Genomic DNA, 18566 nt, shown 5'->3' on the forward strand with positions numbered 1-18566 from the left:
CTCCAAGACATATTTGTTTGTTCTTTTTGCAGTCCATGGAATATTTTGTACACTTCTCCAACACCACAGCTCAAAGGCACCAGTTCTTCTCTTGTCATCTTTATTCACTGCCTAGCTGTCAAATACATAGCAAGTGATTGGAAAGATCCTGGCCTGAATCAGATGCACCTTAGTCCTCAAACTGACATCACTGCTCCTCAAAATTTGGAGAGATCACAGACTACAGATTTTCCCAGTCCAATAAATCTGATCTCCTTCCTGCTGATACAAAGTGTGCTGACTGAGGATCCAAGTAAGATGAAGACATTGACAGTCTCAATGTTTTCTCCACCTATGATGCTACTTATTGGTTTAGTGGCATTAAAAAGGTGCAATGTTTAAATTTCTGTAGCAGGCACTTCAAGTCCCCCTTACTTTCAGCAAGCAAAGTTGTGTCATCTGCATAATGAAGGTTATTGATAAGTCTTCTGCCCCTTCCTGATTCCTAGAATCCAGCCTCTTGAATAATTTGCTTGGCATGCAAATTAAATAGATATAGGGAAAGGATACAACCCTGAGGTACACCTTTCCTAATTTTAAACCATGTTCTGTTCCCTTGTTCTGTTCACACAATAGTTTCTTGGTCTAGATACAGGTTTCACATAAGATCAATGAAGTGTTCTAGGATTTCTATTCTTCTCCCATAAATTGTTATGTGATCAAATGCAAAAACATTTGACTGTGATTGCCTTTGCATAGTCAGTAAAGAGCAACCATTCTTATGGTATTCTTTGCTTTCAGCAAGGATCCATCTGACTTCAGCAATTATCTCTCTGGAGCCACAGTCTCTTCTAAATCCCACAAGAACTTCTGGCTATTTCTTGTCTATATACTGTTCTAGCTGTTTTTTAATTATCCTTAGCAGTATTTTGCTTGCATATGATATTACTGATACTGCTAGATCATTGCAAATTTCTGTTGGATCATCTTCTTGGAAGTGGGGGTAATTATGGATCTCTCCTAGTCAGTGGAATGGTAGCTGTCCACCAAATTTCCTGATACAAATTGCTGAACACATTACCTGCATCTGTCACATGAAATATGTCAATTTATATCACTTCAATTTCTGGGTCCTTATTTTTTTGCTTATGCCCTCAATGAAGCTTGAACAACTTCTTTCATTACCATTGACTCTTGATCATTCAAGATTTTGTCTATAGTATCCCTAAGTATTGAAACTAGGTTTGAATTTGTTTTCAGTTCTTCAACTTGAGAACATTTTAGCAAGTTTTTCCCTTTTATTCTCCAATTCTGTGTCTCTGTGCATTGTGTTTTAGTAGTTAGCTTTGTCTTCCCAAGCCATATATATGTATATGTGTGTGTGTGTGTGTATGTATATATATATATTTATATTTTTATATATTATATATACTTTATCTATATTTCATATATTTATATATTTTATTATACATATTTATATATTTTATATACTTTTTGATTTTTATATATTTGTATGTATATGATTATCTATATGTTTTATTTGAATAGACATATTGTATATTGTAATAAATGCTCAAGACATTGATAAGGTTCCCTTTTCCTAACTACCCTTGCTCCTATTACAATACCTGGATGAGGAGGTACTCAAAGTACTCAAGAAATGCTTGCTCTTAAATGAATAATCTTATGAAAGTTTTGGATGTTTATTCAGTTTTGACCACCAAGTTCTGTGTCCTTAGAGCATATAATTATTTTTAGCTTCAAAAATTTCAAGTGTTACCTAAAATAAAAATCCTACTTTCTTGCATATAAACATATTGAAATACGTCAGGTGACATCTAGTGGTTTGGCCTTGGCAGTAGAGAATGGCACTGCTTATCCATTCCTGGTGGCTAGAATCCACCAATGACTCCACAGGAGAAAGAAGGGCACTTTCCTGCTGTACTGTTTACAAATTCGGACCCCAAATAAGGTCCGTTATGTGTCAAAATTGACCAAACTAAAATGTTTTGAGTTTTTAAATGTGTACAGATTAAGTATCTTTATTAAGATACATGGGTCCTGGAAAGACCATGAGTTAAGTGTTGGGCTGCTAATTAAAAAAAAGTTGATGATTTGAACCTACCAGGCTCCCCTCGCTCTGTTCTGGCAATGGTTTATAGTCTAAAATATTGTATGTTCAATTATACTCTAGCACATAGGGTCATGATGAATTTGCATTGATTCTATGGAAGAATATATTATTAATGTTATGTGGTACAGAAGGAGGGAACTTACCAATAACTTTATTCTAAGAATTCTTTTATCGATCAGTAGTTTCAGGACCAGTAGTCACAGCATTATCTGAAGATAACTTATTCTCTGTTACTTGTGGGGTTTTTGTTTGGTTGGTTTTTTGTTTGTTTCATTCTGACTGCCATCAAGTCTGTCCTAAGCCAAAATTGACCTCTTTTGGGTTTTCAAAACTGTAAATCACAGTGAAGAGACTGCCCAACTTTCTCTTGTGGAGCTTCTAGTAGATTTGTACTTTTCAGAGACTCAAACTGCTCTAAACAACTTTACCAAATAACTCTGTATGAACTACACTCTCAGAGTCCACTGAAGCTAACTTCTTAAAAATATAAATTCTTGGGCCCACAACAGATTTTCTGAATCAGAAACCGAGGGAAGAGGGACACCTAACAATATTTTAACAAACCCTTCAGTAATATTTATGCATCCCAAGTTTGAAAATCACTGCATTCAACTAAGCCATATAGGTCTTGTTATAAGTACACTTTTTTAAAATTTAGTTTTCAATAGAACATGAGAAAGGGAGTTCTGTGCTGTAAACAAGTTACACGAACTGTATGTTCTAAAAATAACCAAGAATACTACAGTCTATTGTTCTTAATCATAATAATAATGGTGAAAGTCAGTAACTTCTATGACTATTTTAACTTAGACCTAAAAGTAATATTTTATCTTTTCAAGTGTGTAATACACACTCTTCTTTAAAAATAATAATAATAATAATAATAGTAATTATATGTAAGGTTTTTTAAAGTATAAGAGTTTATCCTAAATCAAATGTATAGAATATTAAAATAATATATGTACCTTGAACATAAACTCTTGCCTGATGTTTATCCTTTCCTTTGATGTTCTCAGCTTCACATTCATATATGCCTTCATCTTCTAACTGGATATTGAAGATTTTGAGGACAGCTCCAGAAGTACTGATCTCAGCAGTGCTTGGCATTGGTTCTAGGACCTTCCGCCACCGGATATCAGGAACAGGACTTGAAATAAAAACACAGTGCTATAGTCCATTAAGTTTAAATATTTAATATTTAAATATTTTGTAAAATTGTATAAGGATTCATAAATATCTATACAATGATGTCATTATGGTAGTTCAGAGGGTGCAGATCATAGCAGATAACACTGTTAGATAAAGTGACACCAAAATCATTGTCTATATAACTAGTGTCTGTGTAGTTTTACAGCAGAAATTACTATTTTCCATAAGTGTATTCTCACAGTATAAGAAAAAAATAATTTTCCATAAGCCTAGCTTACATATATCAATATGCCTTCAGAGCTAAAATGTTATTCTAATTGACTTTTCAAAACTTCTAACGTCTTCTGGTGATGGCTATCTCTATAACCTAGTCACAATCTGGATGCTTCAAATCACATGGTCTCATCTGTTTCAACTTCTAACCTAGCTATGTTTTTGTGCTGCTGTTATTTTTAATCATTCATTCTCACTTTCCTTGCCATGGATTCAGTATCGACTCAAAGCTGATGCTCTCTTTGATTTGCAGTAGCTGTGAATCACTCAGAAAGAGAGTGCCCATTTTTATCTCCCGGCAGCCTCTGGTAAATTCAAACCACCAGAGAGACATGACCTTTGGCCTAACAGTGCAGCTCCCTATTGACTAAAGCCCACTTTTATCACAATTTTCTGGTGTTTTAGTTGTAATATTGTGATAATTAGTGTTTATGAATTAATAATAACTGGTTTTTATTTTTTTGGGTTTTTGGTTTGTTTTTATAAAGAAGTAGTAATTTGAGGAGAGAAATTTTAAGAAGTGTTTCCACTCAGGGACTAAGAAATTTATTATTCAAAGTATTGGGAAGGAGGAGATAAAACTGTTTTTGAAAACAATGTATCTGAATTTTGTAAAGAAATTAGTGTAAAAAAAATCTTCTCCTCAATATATAGTATCATTTATTTAACTCATACTATTCTGTGTTCAGCGAGTCCTGGTGGGAAGGAGTTGGGCTTCCAATCAAAAGGCACATGGTTGAATCTACCAGCTAGCCAGCCACTCATGGGAGTAGATGGGTAATTAGCTTCCATGCAATTTACCACCTCTGAAAACCTGCTGGAGGTCAATTTATGGAGTCAGTTCTGACTCTGTTCTCAACTCTAAGTTCTCAAATTTGGAATCAGTTCTGACTCCAAAGCACATAACAACCATCAAATTCCATGTTCATGAGCTCTGGTCGCCTAGTGCATAGGGATTTGCACTGGTAATCCAAAGGTGTTACTTCTCTAACAGTTTAAATCCACCAGCAACTCTATAAGAAGAAAGATAGAAAATCTCCTTCTCTTCAATTTATAGCCTCTGAAATCCACTGGAGGCAGCTATGAATCTGTTCCCAGCTTGATGACATGGAAAGAGAGAATTCTACGTTCATAGGGTTGAAATGAGCCATAGTCTACACTTAGTTTGAGCTGTAGTCAACTCAATATTATTAATATTGATAATATACATTACTGAAGATTCTGTGTACTCTAGTTAGGAAGAGGTCTATAAAATGAGGAGTAATACCATGATTTACCACACTGGCTGACACCAATCCTAGTCATGACACTGTTTCTATTAAGTTTAACTAAATATGAATATACTTACTTTCCAAGAGCAAAACACTCTAAAGTCACATTTTGGCCCATCAATGTATATATGTCCTTGAACTGAACTACAATATCAGCGGGATATGGCTTTGTTATTCCTGATGTTAAGAGAAAATATACGTATATCCGTTAGTTATTAAAAATAATATATTTTTTTACTTTTTAAACATTGTGATTTTTACAAGACTAGAACAACTTTACTAGGAAGGCTTTTCTCTATACAGTGAAAAAGCATCTTATCAAAGTTCAGTGTTTGAGCTTGTTTATATTTATTATGATGTACATAGTGTGACTTTAATTATTTTCAATCATGTTGAATATAAATTATTTCTCTTAAATGTCAAGGGAATGAAACTGTTTTCCTCTAACAATATGCAATTATTAGAACCTGTTTTGAGCTAATAATAAACTTACTTATCAATAGGAATGAGTATGAAACAAAAGGCAGATGTTTAGTGAAAAGAAGTTGTGCTACAACCCTAAAGACACTTGGTTTGAATCCACCAGTTGCTCCATGGGAGGATAAATAATATCCTCCCATACAGTTAACTGACCCTGAAAACCAACTAGTGGGCCAGCTAAGGGTTGATTCCAACTCGACAGTAGACAATAGCACAACAACCACTATCTAGTAGTTGAGTAATGACTCAGTTCGCTGGGTACTTTTCTGAGCTAAAAGCAGCTACCCTGAACTTGACTATCACTGGGCAATTTTATTACATGAATATTTTCTATCTCAAAAGTTAAGGATCAAGTCTTTGTCCCTACTAAAATGCATACTGTCTATCTTCCCTGGCTTTATGGTCATCTGGTTAGTCTACCCACTGAATTTTCTTCTAATTATTACAATGAGTACGTTATATACATACATTTGCAAGCAGGAGTAGCATCCACTTCCTAAATAACATGCCCCCAGAAACTCTATGAACTTTGACAAATGTCAGTAGTTGTAGAGGGGCTTCAGATCTTTTGTTCATAGGGTTGCTATGAGTTGTGCTCAACTTGAAGGCAAGCAACAACATATACCTACAGGCTCAGAAATGTAGAAAGTGCGAAAGAAAATACTTACGTTCAGGTATTGGAATGAGGGGTATAAACTTGCTGAACACACTCTTTGTAATGGAAGGACTGGATACAAAGCATGAATAATTGCCTTTGTCAGATGCCTCCACATTTGCAATGTAGAGATTGCCATTGGTCTGAGACACAAATCGTCGCTTATCCATTGTGATGAATACAGGAAATTCATTCAGAAGCCATCGGTAGCTAAGATCATCTAGAAGGAAATATTTATTCTCTACTAAATATTAAGTTCTTGCCCAAAAGTATAGGGTTTATTTTCTAGTAACGAGCTATCACATAATGTAATATAAACTCTTGAATAACAAAAAACTAGGAGCAAGTGAAGACAACTTTAGTACAAATTTCTAACTGCCATTATATTCTTAGTGTATACAAGCATTATGCTAAACACTTATATCTATATCTGTTTATTATTTTATGGAATTAATATTACTACTTACATTTCACTGAAGGACAAAATAATATTTAGAAAGATTCAGTAAATTGTTAAGTAAATTGGATTTCATGATTCTTTGGTAGAATTGCCACCAGGAGCCATTCAAATACCAGCAATGTCACCACAGTAGACTACTTCCAGACTACTCTCAGCTAGGAGAGAGGATATAGCCATCTCTTTCTGAAAAACTTTGAAAACTTCATAAATTACACTTGATATAATGCCAGAAGATGAGCTCCTCAGGATGGAAGACACTTAAAATATGACTAGCAGAGAACTGTAATCTCTAAGTAGTCAACTGTAATAACATAGAAGACAGACAGCTTTCAGGTCTTCATTTGCTGATGGGACATGGCTCAGAATGAGAAGAAATACTGCAAACATCCATTAGTAATCAGGACATAGAATGTATGAAGCATGAATAAAGGAAAACTGGAAGTTGTCAAAAATTAAATGGCACATATAAAGATGTTAGTAAGCTGTAATGGTCTAGTAATGGTCATGTTAAATCAGACAATAATGTAGTCGACCAAGACAAGAATGACAAATTGAAGAAAATAGCATCAGATTCGTCATCAAAAAAGAACATTTCAAAACCAACACCATCAGTAACAGGATAATATCTGTAGACCTACTAAGAAGATCAATTAAAATAATCAATCAAATTTGCAGAAGTTTGTACTAGACACAGATGAAGAAATAAAGCATTTTTACCAGCTTGCACGGTTTAAAATTTTCAGAATGCAATTATCATATACTGAGTGTTACTGATGACCAGAATATGAAAATTGGAAACAAAGAATTGGCAGTTGGAAAATATGACCTTAGTGATAGAAGGGAAGCAGGAAGCTCCATCATAACATTTTCAAAACTGGAAACTTATTTACTGTAAATGATCTTTTTCAACAACATATAAATGACTATTTATCTAGACCTCATTGGATAAAATAGAAAAGAATCAAATGGGCTATATCTGTGGAAAGAGATGATGGTTCTCAGAACAAGGTAAAGAACTGATTGTGGAATAGGTCATCAGTTGTTGCTATACAAGTTTAAGCTAAAGCTAAAGAAAATTATAACAAGTCCATGAAAGCCAAAAGGCAACCTTGAATATGTTCCCTGGAATTTAGAAAACATCTCGAGAATATATTTGATTAATTAAGTACTAATGACTGAAGGTCAGAGGCTTTGAAGATGACATCAAGGACATACTACATGGAGAAAACAAGAAGTTTTTAGAAATTAGAAAAACAGGAAAGAAAGATTAAAATGTATTTCACACTTATGTTTACTGTTACATTAAGAAATGGAAGAAGCTTAACTGCCTATCAACAAAAGAATGGATAGGAAAGCTGTGGTAAAGTTACACAATGGAATATTATGCAACTTTGGAAAACAATAAACTTGTTAAACACTACACAAGATAGATAAGCCTGGAGGACATTATACTGAGTGAAATATTTTAGTCACAAAAAGACAAATACAGTATAACACTGTAGTTAAATAGGACTGAATTGGGTAGGAGTGGGCGAGTTAAGGAGAGAACAGGAAAAAAGTGGACATATTATGAACACAGCACTGGAATAGATGAGAGGAAGAACTATTTAAAAGAATTGTATGTATTCAAAGATTTCTTGATTTTGAACCATGCAGTGTCCCCCTCCTCTGTTCATATAACAGCTTCCTACTTTAAAAATAGGTTTTGCTTTAGGACAAGCAAGTGTTTTGAGATTCTCATTCTTCTCAGTGTTAGCCACAATATGTTGTAATCTACACAGTCAAATCAATAAAACACAAATAGATATCCTTTTCATACTCTCTGCTTTCAGCTAATATCCATATGTGACATTGACAATGATATCATCCCTAGGGTCATTGCCTCTTCTAAACCCAGTTTGTATTTCTGGCAGTCCTTTGTTCTAGTCACTTTTCTACAATCTTTAGCAAGATTTTTCTTTCATGCGATATTATTAATATTGTTAGATAATTCACAGTCTGTTGAATCTACATTTTTTTAAAGTAGGAATAAATATGGATCTCTCCAGTCAGTTGCTGAGGTAGTTGTCCTCATATTTTGAAATATATTGCAGACTAGCATTCTTTTATAATTTTGAACAATTGTGCATGCTTGCAATTTTTTAAATGATGTTGGCACAGTGCTACTCTATATGCTGTTAACTGAAAGATCAGTAATCTGAGTTCACCAACTGTTCTGTAGGAGTAAGATGGGAAATTTCATCCTGTAAAGATTTACAACCTTAGAAATTCAGTAAAGGGTAGCTTTGAGTTGGAATTGATTTAAAGACAGTGAGTTAGTTATTATTGATCCTAATTATAAATGATACAAAAATTAGATGTTCACAATATTGAGTTTTACTGTCCATGAACAGAGCATAATTTTCCATTTCTTTAGTCTTCTATGTTTCTAGTTAGAGTCACTTCCAAGCAGCTCAATTTGTGGATGGCGACTGTAAACGATATTGCTTTGTTGGTTTCCTTCTCTGAGTTCTCTTTGTTACCGTAGAGAAATATCACTGATTTTTTAATATTCATCTTATTATATCCTGCCACTCTACTAAATTGGCCTACTAGCTCTAATAGGGTTTTTGTTGAGTCTTTGAGGTTTTCTGTGTACATTATTATATCATCTGCATATAATGACAGTTTAACCATCTATTTACCAATCTGGATGCCTTATATCTCTTTCCCTTATTGTATTGCCCCAGCAAGTACTTCCAATACAATGTTTAATATAAGTGGTATCAGTGGGCATGACAACCCTACCAAAAGCAATCTATGTTCAATGTAGTTCTGATATAGATGTCAATTTCATTTTTCAAGGAAATAAAAATGGAAATTGTTGAGTTTATTTGGAGAGGAAAGAGATCCAGAGTAAGCAAAACACTTCTGAAAAACAAAAATTAAGGGGGAGGCATAGTACTCTCTCACTTCAAAATCTACCACACAGCGGTAGTAATCAAAACAGCATGATACTGGTACAATGACAGGCATGTAGACTAATGGAACAAAACTGAGACCCCAGAACTGGATCTAGCTGTTAATGGTCAATTTATATTCAACAATGAAATAAAACCTATCAAATAGAGAATTAACAACCTCTTCAACTACACTGAAACAGATGAGGAACTGAATCATTTAAAAGCGATGTAGGATAGGGTATTATGGTTATCACAAGAGTCCACAATTAAGGTTGCATAATGGAATGTACTTGGGACGGTGGGAGGGGTGCGGGGGGATTGTGTACCAAGGGTGGGAGTCTTACTTTTGAAAGAGAGGAGCGAACTGGGGGGGGGGGGGAGAGGGCTGGGCAGGGAGAGAAGTGCAGCAATGAATGAATGGAAATCCAAATTCTCTGTAAATGTTCATTAAAATTATTAAAAAAAGATGCTGGCAAAATTAGATTGCTTCCTGCAGAAAGCTGAAACAGGGTCCACATCTCATATCTTACTCAAAAAAACAACTCAAGATGGATCAGAGACCTGCGAATAAAGCCCAAAACCATACGTTTATCAGAGATAAACTGGGAGCAAGCTTAGACAGCCGAGTCTACATTATAAAGAAACTGCCAAATATAGTCAGAAATGTTCAATCTGGGGAGGATAAAATTAATGAAAGGGATCTTATAAAGATTAAATTCTTGTACACACAGAAAACTTTTTTCCAGCAGAGTGAAAAGAAAACTTATTGTTTTGGGGGAAAAAATTTGACAATACTATTTCAATCAGGGGTCTCATATCAAAAGTTTACAGAATCCTGCAGGGTCTCCACAAGAAAAAGACTTATAACGCAATTAAAAAATGGGCAAAAAACCATGGAAAGAACTTTCAGAGAGGAAAACATTCAGATGGCCAACAGACACATGAAGAAATACTCAAAATCACCAGCAATAAGAGAGATGTAAATCAAAACCACAATGAGGTACCATCACACTCCAGAAGCAGTGGTGAAGTGTAACAGAATAATAGCAAGTAATAAATGTTGGAGAGGATGTGGCAAGATAGAAACTCTTATATACTGTTGTTGGGATTGTAAAATGGTACAACTAACTACTCTGGAAGGCAGTTTGGCATTTCCTTAGAAAACTGAACATAGAAATTCCATATGACCCAGCTATTCCACTGCTTAGAAAATACCCAGAGAGAATGAGAAACGAGGCACATATGGAGACTCATACATACAACAATGTTCAAAGAAGTGTTAATCACGATCACAAGAACATGGAAACAGTCCAAATAGCCAATCACAATACTATGGATTGGGAAATTATGGTACATTCATACAATGGAACACTATGCAGCACACTGGAGCAATGATTTTGTAAAACACTACCTAACTTGGGAGGGACTCGAGAGCACTATGCTGAGTGAAAGAACTCAGTCCCATAAGGACAAATACAATACAAGACAATATTGTAGATTAAGTATAAGGATGGGGGGAAGGGGGAAGGGGGAGCAGAGGGGTGAGGCTGGGCAGGGGCAGGGGTGGGTAATCATAGGGTCTCATAATTTGATAGGTAGAGGGGGAGGTGAAGGAAATGGGAAAGATCTGGTGTGAAAAACAATATATATGAACTTTATAAATGAACCAGTATAAAATAAAAAAATTTTTAAAAAGAAAATTGGATGTTCATAAACTGAAGATTGCCTGTTGTCACAGAAGTTCTGAATTTACCTGGAAAATGGTACGGAGGATCACAGAGTAGCACCATTCCTTTTCCCTCTTTTACTCTGACCTCAGGACGTTCCTCAGGTGGGAAAGGATCGAGATCTAATTATGGAAGGAGAAAGAAAATATTAGTTTTCTTGTCAAAAGAAAGACAGGCATTCATCACATTTTAACATTCAGCAACTATCTGATTTGTAGATATGCTATTTCTCTGTTTAGTGAAGACTAAAAGAGTGAACTTCTTATCCTTACATTCATTATGGAAAAGTTTGAGAATGAGGATACTGACATACGGATATTGACAGCAGTCTGAACAGTATTCTGTCAATCCAGAAGACTTTTCAAACATCCTAAAAATGTTTCAGACTTAACAAAAATCTTAGTAAGTCTCTCTGGATATACAATAAATTCAGACAAACTAGTGTCTTTCAAAGAAAGCAGGTCTAGTTCGGAATTGACTCATTTGAACTGTATATCGTGCTTCCCTTCCCAAGAGAGAATTTGTATACTGGGAAGAAAGACTGTAAAAAGTAGGACAAGTACTGTATAAAATCATTATTGTAGAATGACTATGAGGATCCAAGGCGGGGGGAGGGTGGAAATGGGGGAGCGTGTTAGTCATAGGGCTACACAATTCAATGGGAGGGTGAGGTGAAGAAAATAGAAGGATCTTTTGTGAAAAACAATGTTTTCCAACTTTGTAAATAAATCAGAGTAACATAAAAAAAATTAAAAAAACAGTAGGATGTCAGTTGAGGAATGGAAAGGTCACCAATCTTTATAAAATTTCCAGTTTTCCTTCCTTCACCCAACTATTTACTTTGAGCTTATATTTTGATTTATTCTTTCATAATTTTGACACTCCATTTGTTTTACTGATGTTCACACAATATTTAAGGATTGCCTCTCCTCTTGTTTTTATCTTTGATCAGTTGCCAAATTGTACTGTCTAAATTTATTTTTCAGTAGGTAGTATTCATTTGAAAAGTCATCTCTTTTCATTGCTATCTTCTTTTCAAGAGTCCTTCAAACTTGTATCTTCAGTCTCCTATTTCTGTTGCGTGTTGGTCTGTTTCCTCAAATGCCTACTTGACATTTTGACTTGGATGACTTAATACCTTAATAAACTCTGCATGTGAAAAAACTATTAAAATTCCTCTCATCCTTGAAATTGGTTTCACTTCCTTACAACTCCTTTTTAATGAGAGCTTCTGTCCTTTTACTAGTCTTTACTTGAAAAATACTTAGTGCATATCTTTTGTTCACTGCAATACAGCCTGTCAAGTACTTCAAGGTTTTGCATGAATTATCAACATGCCTGACATTACAACACTAATAAAATCTGACTTCTATAGTTGAGTTTCACTTCTTCCTACTAGCCACTACTACACCAGTCTCTTATAAAGTATAATTTTAATTCCATAGGTTAATTTACAAAATATTTCTATGCTATTTCATAAAATCTCATACTAGAAACCATCTAGTCTAACCTCTACCTCAATGTACGTGTTTTAGCTTGGCCATGTTCCTCAAATCAGTTTTCACCATTCCTCTCATAAAGAGGATAAAAGACTTACTTAAATTAATTCAGTGTCTTCCAACAGAGAAACTAAACATTAAGCACATGATTTTGTCAGAGTTTGAGCTTTGGAGGGACACCAACTGATATTGTAATCTTAAAGATGTTTTTTCTCTTAAAGAGTTTTAGGGGTTTTTTTGCTTGTGTTTTTGTTTATTGTTTGTTTCCCCCCTCTCCCCATTGGAGATACCTCTACCATTGCAAATAGGAAGTTTAGCATTTCTATTGATACTAGATTTTAGGGATCTGAAAGTTTCTTTATTTCCTTTATACTCAAAATATCCCTCATGCTCTTTTCCTCTCCTTATCCCTCAAAAGTTTTTCTTCACCCCACAATTGAGTGGGCCTGCCTACTCGTGTTATAACCCAAAGAGCACACTTCTTTGTTTGTTCAAATATGCCATTGAATGCAAGGAAGAAAGATGAGCATTCTCTTCCTGTGTGACTTACAGCCTTGGAAACACAATACAGGGTCAGCTATGAGTCAGTTCTGACTCAACAGCAATGTGTTTCTGAGTTTACTCCTGTTATAAGACCAGCAGCTTTATCCACAAAGCCTTCTCACATCCTTTCCTTCTTGTTATTTTTTGTCTTTTAACAACTTTTCAAAACATTTACTTTCAAAGAACAACTTGCTTGCATTTTAATTTAAAGCTTCCTTGTGTATATAATTTGTCTGTTTTGTTACTAACAAACTGTGATTTCTTTAAAGGAAAGGAATATATCTTTTTAAATACCTCACACTATGAACTTTTAATAGATTTTGTTAGCATATTGAGCCAGGAAAGTCCATTTTCTTTGTAAGAGGCAAAGGGAGTATTTTTAACAGAAAAGAAAGATCTAAAAAAAGGTAAATAAGTGCAAACTGATCATTCTAGTTTATGTAGATTATTTCAATTATTAAAAACAATTTCATCATTATTTCACCTAAATGTACTTACCCTTTGTAAAGTAACAATTACTTACATCCAAAGCTTAAAGTTGCTTCAATGCTTCTAACCATCCCATAGTTATTTGATGCTAAACAGTAGTATAATCCAGCGTCTTTCTGCTTGTCAGGATTGTTGATGACGAGGTTTCCTCCCACCATAGTGTACCGATCACTTGTCAGATCAACATCCCCATTATTCATTCTCCATCTATTGTAAAAATAAATAAATGTTGTATCAAAGGTCACATGCCTGAAATCAAACAGGGCGCCAGACCATCATTGGTCTAAAATAATGTTAAGTTCAGCTACAAAAGAAGTTGGATGATTAAGCATTGATGACTCAGGGTGCTATTTCTTCAGTCCTTCCCTTTTCATGCCCCTAGACTCTTGGTTTATAATCTAGCTCAGGCACAGAGCTAAATCCTAACATGTGTCATAAATTTCCTCTTTAGTCATTACGAAGGATAAATATCTTATTTTGTCTCAAGCATTACTTTTTCTTAGCAGTTCTATGTAAACTATAAATGATGATAATCTATGCATAACTATCTATCTAAAACATTAACTGTATCAGTATAACAAACCCAGATATAAAACTTCAATATTTATTACTAAATAGCAAAGTAATTTTTCAGTAAAGCTAACACTATGAATCCTACAAAGCAAATACACATTCTGACCACTAGAGGTCCATAACACATTGAAAAATCAATGGGCTGGAGCACTATTAAGTTCAAACATATTTGTAAAACATGATTTTCCTTAGCCTAAAGTTAATTTTCGCATGTAGTCTTTTCACATCATTCAGGATTTGTTCTTAATAAAGGGATTTTGTCCCTAATCACATATTTCCAACACATCCGAGGTGAGATGTGTCACAGGTAATCAGACATAATTTGCAGAAGTTGTGCTATAAATAAAGTACCTAGGGAAAGCCTCAAGAGAAAGGCTCTTCTTTTGTGTATGTGTGAAATAGGAAGAAAATATGTGTAAAAGTTTCCAACTAAAAAGCCCACCTTCTGGATGTAATAATAATTCTTGGTCAAGGTTTATCCTTTCGGTACAGTAAATGTCTTTATTTTTTCTTATTGACAACTACATTCCTTGCCCGAAGTATTTTTAATCAGAGTATAAATCTTGTCAAAAGATAATATATTTTATTAAATAAAAATTGGACATTTCTGTTTTTTTAATTTTAAAATATGTTCATTTAAAAGAATCGAGAGCAATATTTTCACACTTTTAAAACTTAACCAAATCCCCATAAAATAACTTTCCTCCTTCACTCAGTTGATGATCACACTGTCCCTGCTTGAACTACAAAGTGTCAGTTTAAGAACTCACCAAGATTTCTTTCTGGGGTTTTCTCTAATCCATAATTTCCCCCCAAGTTTTCATTACGTTTTTCCCTAATTCTTATGTACTGCCTTAACTTCCTCACAACAGATCTTATTTTGTCTTTGAGGTCAAAGAATGATTCTATTTTGTTACTTTTGGGTAAGTTCACTGATATATGGTCAGGAATACACTTGTTGAGATTAATTTGAAAGTACTTTTAGTGCAGTTTTTATGACAGTTCTTATTCCTTTGAAAGGAGGATTGTTGGAAAAAATAATGGAAGATTGTGCGACCAGAATAACTATTGTTGTTGTTGTGTACCATCGAGCCTGAGCTGACCCATTCCTGATCCTCTCTCTGGTGGGTATTCAGAGGCAGTTAATGGAATGGGAGGAGATTGTCCATTCTTCTCCTCAGAGCAGCTGGTGGATTCAAGCCTTACACCTTCCGGATTGTAATGCAGATTCTTGCCAGTAGGCCACACGAATAATTAGGAAGAAAAATGCCTGTCGTCCCTCTCAGAATGTTGCTACAAATGTCAGTTTAACACAGAATATGCTATGAACATAAAACTACTGAGTGAATGACAATTTCCATGACCAAGAGTAGGATAGTTTGCCTTGAATATGAAAAGATTCTTCAAAAATTCAAGTGTTTTTTTTCTATCAGACAAGCTGCCTCATGAGATAATATTTTGGCTGTCAGAATAAGGCTGTCTTCATGATAGGATAAAATATCTACTGCTTTCCTCCAGCTCTCTACATTAACTTCTGCACAGTCAGGGCAGACCCGCAGTGGGAGCTTGACTGCTTGGGCTGATTTTAGGAAGGATTTTGGCTGTCAGAGTAAGGCTGTCTTCATGATAGGATAAAATATCTACTGCTTTCCTCCAGCTCTCTACATTAACTTCTGTACAGTCAGAGCAGACCCTCAGTGGGAGCTTGACTGCTTGGGCTGATTTTAGGAAGGATTTCTTCATCATGTATTTGCAAAGCACAGCTTTGCTTTTTATAAAGTCTGTTCTGGGAAAGGATGGAGTAAGGAGAGGCACAGCTGTCCATATTTCTAGAACACCAGATGAGAACAATCCATGGTGCTTTGTAGCCTGCATGCCAGACTGGAAGCTAATCTCTAAGATTCCACTTGTAAATGTCAAAGACAGTGTCACAGAATAAGCAATCCTGAAATAGCATTCGATATTGCAGCTACCTATCTCGATAACAGATCTGTTTTTACTGAGTTGACTCTAATTTACAGAGACCCTATAAAATGGAGAATTGCCCCATAGGTTTAAATGGCTTTAATCTTTTTGGAAGAAGATTGTCACACCTTTCTTCTGAAGAGCATCTGATTGATTCAAAACACCAGTCTTTTGGCTAGCAGTCAAATGTTTACTAACTGCACCACCAGTGTCTCCTAGATATATTCATATGGAAAAAATTATGTGCTTCTAAGTCATAAATTGGTCAAGATCGGTGGACGATTTATCAATAATCTGCATTATGCGGATGACACAACCCTGCTTGCTGAAACTGAGGAGGACCTGAAGCGCCTGCTGCAGAGTGTCAAGGACTGCAGCCTACAATATGGATTGAGGCTCAGTGTCAAGAAGACAAAGATTCTCACCACTGGACCAATTGGCAGCATCAGGATGGATGGTGAAGAGATTGAGATTGTACACAGCTTTAGTTTGCTTGGCTCCATAGTCAACAGTCTTGGCACCAGCAGCCGGGAAATTAAAAGGTGCATTGCCATGGGAAAGTCTGCTGTTAGAGACCTCTCCAAAGTGCTGAAGAGCAATGGTATCTCTTTGGAGACTAAGGTGCATCTGATACAGGCCATGGTCTTCGCAATCACCTGTTATGCATCAGAGAGTTGGATATGACCAAGGACGATAGAAGGAGAATTGATGCCTCTGAGCTGTGGTGCTGGAGAAGAGTATTGAGAATACCATGGACTGCTAGGAAAACAAACAGGTTTGTCCTGGAAAGGGTTAAACTGGGTGGCTCCTTGGAGGCAAGGATTCTGAGGCTCCGTCTAACATACTTTGGACATGTTGTGAGGAGAAACTGGTCCTTAGAGAGGGACATCATGCTTGGGAGGGTGGAGGGACAACACAGGAGAGGAAGGCCCTCTATGAGGTGGATTGATTCAGTGACTGGAATAATTGGGATGGGAGTGTCAGAGACAGTGCGATTGGCACAGGACAGAGTGGAGTTTAGGGCTGTTGTACATAGGGTCACTATGAGTCGCAGGCAACTCGACGGCACATAACAACAACAACAAGTCATAAAACTTGTGTTTTCACTCTGAATTTTTGATTGACTATCTCTTGAGAAAATGAATTTATTTAGTAATCAGCATTCTCTCCTGTACAATTATTTTCTCTTCTTATCTTCTTCACCACTCCTATTTATTCTTTGTATAATGATTCTCAAAATTCTGGCCTTCCATATAGAAATAAAGTCATTTCTTTTCTTATTTTCAAAACAAAATGTTATTTATAATTTTTAAAGTGTCTACTATAGTGCAATCATAAGTGTGAAATTGGAATAATAAATCAAATTTCAAAGGATGGTGATTTGATATTAAACTTATATTTTGCTTTAAGGAATGACTTTGTAATTATAGCCAGAGGAACTAGAAAAGGAATAATTACAATTAAATGGGGTAAGGAGTAGTGGTGGAAATCTTGCCTTTGATAATAACTTTTGCTTTTAAAAAAACTCTTTCATTTTATCCAGAAAACAAAAATCTACTGTTAAAACTACCAATGCTGAGTGATAACTTTCAGTTAGTTTAGAAGGCATCAATAAACAAGAGTCTGGATTTCCTCATCAATCACTTTATTTTGTTTTTCTGGAACCACTTTACAGGTGAAATTTAAATCTACTGGTATTTGATTCATTATTTCAATCATATTCTTGATCAGTAAAGAATACTAATACACTTCTAAACCATCTGAAGCAGAAAAGAAAATTGTATATTTTTATTAAATTATTTTTATAACATCAATATGCAATGCAGATAAATAGAAAGAGGTATTTTTATATAGACTGTCCTGAACATAAAGACAGTTAAGAAACTTGGGGTATTTCTGGAAGATAGATTTGAGACCGTTTGAAGAAAATTAATACTTTCTAGAATCACTTATGCACACTTTGTAAATGTAGTTAATATGTGAATTAAAGTTCATCTTGAATATTATCCGTCATGTCTGGTAGCCTAATCTGAATGGAGTTGCACTCCTCACCCAAGGGTGGTGACTTGAATTCACAAGCAGTTTTGAGGGAGAAAGATGGGCAAACCCCTACTGTGTGATTTATGGATTTTTAAAACTCACTGACGAGTCAGTTATAGGTTAATTTTAATTTGACGGCAATGTGTTCAGTTATTAGGAATGAAAGTGGCCTGGTAATTCAATGGTTAAAGCAATTGATTGCTAACTCAAATGCTAGTGGCTTGAAGTCATCAGTTTCTGTGCAGAAGAAGGATGTGGCAGTCTGCTATGTTATCGTTTATAGTTTTAGAAATCCAGTGGAGTAGCTCTGCCCTGTCCTACATGGTCGCTAAGAGTCACAATTGACTTGTTGACAATGGTTTGGTTTGGTGAGTTTATAGGCATTAA

General features: G+C 35.2%; 1 protein-coding gene across 2 annotated transcripts in view; it reads right to left on the minus strand.

Moving 5' to 3' along the window:
• CNTN1 (contactin 1) overlaps positions 1–18566 on the minus strand; it is a 241776-nt gene that overhangs the window by 188931 nt on the left and 34279 nt on the right. For both annotated transcript variants that reach the window (XM_006888198.1, XM_006888197.1), the window contains 5 exons: positions 13636–13808; positions 11097–11192; positions 5955–6161; positions 4884–4983; positions 3079–3260 (listed from right to left, as the gene is read on the minus strand). In XM_006888198.1, coding sequence (XP_006888260.1) covers positions 3079–3260; positions 4884–4983; positions 5955–6161; positions 11097–11192; positions 13636–13808 — 758 coding nt within the window. The remainder of the gene's footprint in view (positions 1–3078; positions 3261–4883; positions 4984–5954; positions 6162–11096; positions 11193–13635; positions 13809–18566) is intronic.

Source organism: Elephantulus edwardii, unplaced genomic scaffold, assembly GCF_000299155.1.
Source record: "Elephantulus edwardii isolate Elephantulus edwardi_28Jun2011 unplaced genomic scaffold, EleEdw1.0 scaffold00065, whole genome shotgun sequence".
Classification (NCBI taxonomy): Eukaryota; Metazoa; Chordata; class Mammalia; order Macroscelidea; family Macroscelididae; genus Elephantulus; species Elephantulus edwardii.